The sequence below is a fragment of the Sinocyclocheilus grahami genome, unplaced genomic scaffold, assembly GCF_001515645.1.
Source record: "Sinocyclocheilus grahami isolate Dianchi unplaced genomic scaffold, SAMN03320097.WGS_v1.1 scaffold6319.1, whole genome shotgun sequence".
NCBI classification, from domain to species: domain Eukaryota; kingdom Metazoa; phylum Chordata; class Actinopteri; order Cypriniformes; family Cyprinidae; genus Sinocyclocheilus; species Sinocyclocheilus grahami.
Genome location: NW_015510772.1, coordinates 10,282 through 11,496, shown reverse-complemented (window position 1 = coordinate 11,496; position 1,215 = coordinate 10,282). Strand labels below are relative to the sequence as shown.

Below are 1,215 nucleotides of genomic sequence, written 5' to 3'. Positions count from 1 at the left end.
CAGCAACCAGGAAGTGATGGAGATGGTGCGGAAGAGGCAGCTGCTTCCCTGCCCGGAGGATTGCCCCCCTCGCATGTACATGCTGATGGCCGAGTGCTGGCAGGAGGGTCCCACTCGACGGCCGAGATTCAAAGACATCCACACCAGACTACGTGCTTGGGAGTGTCTGTCTTCCCACGCCAGCTCCAGCACACCATCAGGAGGCAACGCCACCACCCAGACTACCTCTCTGAGCGCCAGCCCCGTCAGCAACCTCAGCAGCCCGCGCTATGCCGGATACATCTACGGACCTCCACAGAGCCTTGTACCGGGACAAATCGCGGGCTTCATGGCAGCGCCAATGCCTCAAAACCAGCGTTTTATACCTGTAAATGGATACCCTATCCCAACAGGCTATGCTGCCTTCCCTGCTGCCCATTTCGCTCCAACTCAGGGCCCTCCACAGATGGTGCAGCACGGCCCTCCGCCGAAGAGCCGGTCACCCAGCAGCGCCAGCGGCTCAACCAGCACAGGTCACATGACCAGCATCCCCTCCACAGGCTCCAATCATGACGCCAATACTCCTTTGCTTTCTCATTGTGTCACACTGACACCCATGACAGCAGTGTCAGGTGGCACAATGCCAGTTTTTGGACATATGGCACAGAAGACTATGCAAATAGACCCAAGTCAAGCAGTGTTGCTGGCTGACACTAACAGACGGATGTACAGTGACTCCATCATTACTGCCGATTTGTGAATACATGTGTTGTCCTGTATATTGATTTTATTGAATTATTGATATTTTAATGTTTTTTTTCTTCCTTGTAAATATGAAATAGCCTGAACAAAATGCGAAAGTTTATATTTTGTTGTTTTATAAATGTGTTTTAAAGGAAACTTGTATATTCACAAATTCTCTGTGAAGTTCATGCCACTTTTTCAACTTAGTATGACTAAACATGGCCTTAAAATGTCCTTTTTTTCAAACAGAACTTTGAAATCATGCTCTTTCAAGGTTATTTTCGACAGAGCTGTGGGTTTATCACCAGTTTTGTCTGCTTTTTCACTCATCGACGACTTCCTGGAAGGCTTCAGAATGTCTTGGTCTCTGTCCCGTCGTTGCATTTTAGACTTATTGAATCAGTTAAATTGCATTAATATTGCGTTGAAATACAACACTATAGCCGACGTTTCCAAATTAAGGTAATAGTTTTGCAAAAATATATCACTGAT

The 1,215-nt window shown here is 47.1% G+C and overlaps 1 protein-coding gene across 1 annotated transcript; it reads left to right on the top strand.

The window, feature by feature from the left end:
* Positions 1-4: 4 nt before the first annotated feature.
* Positions 5-739, top strand: LOC107577541 (inactive tyrosine-protein kinase transmembrane receptor ROR1-like; the record flags this gene model as incomplete). Its single annotated transcript, XM_016263605.1, has 1 exon — positions 5-739. A coding segment is annotated over one exon (735 nt), but the record flags the coding sequence as incomplete, so codon positions are not given.
* Between the last annotated feature and the right edge of the window lie 476 nt (positions 740-1,215).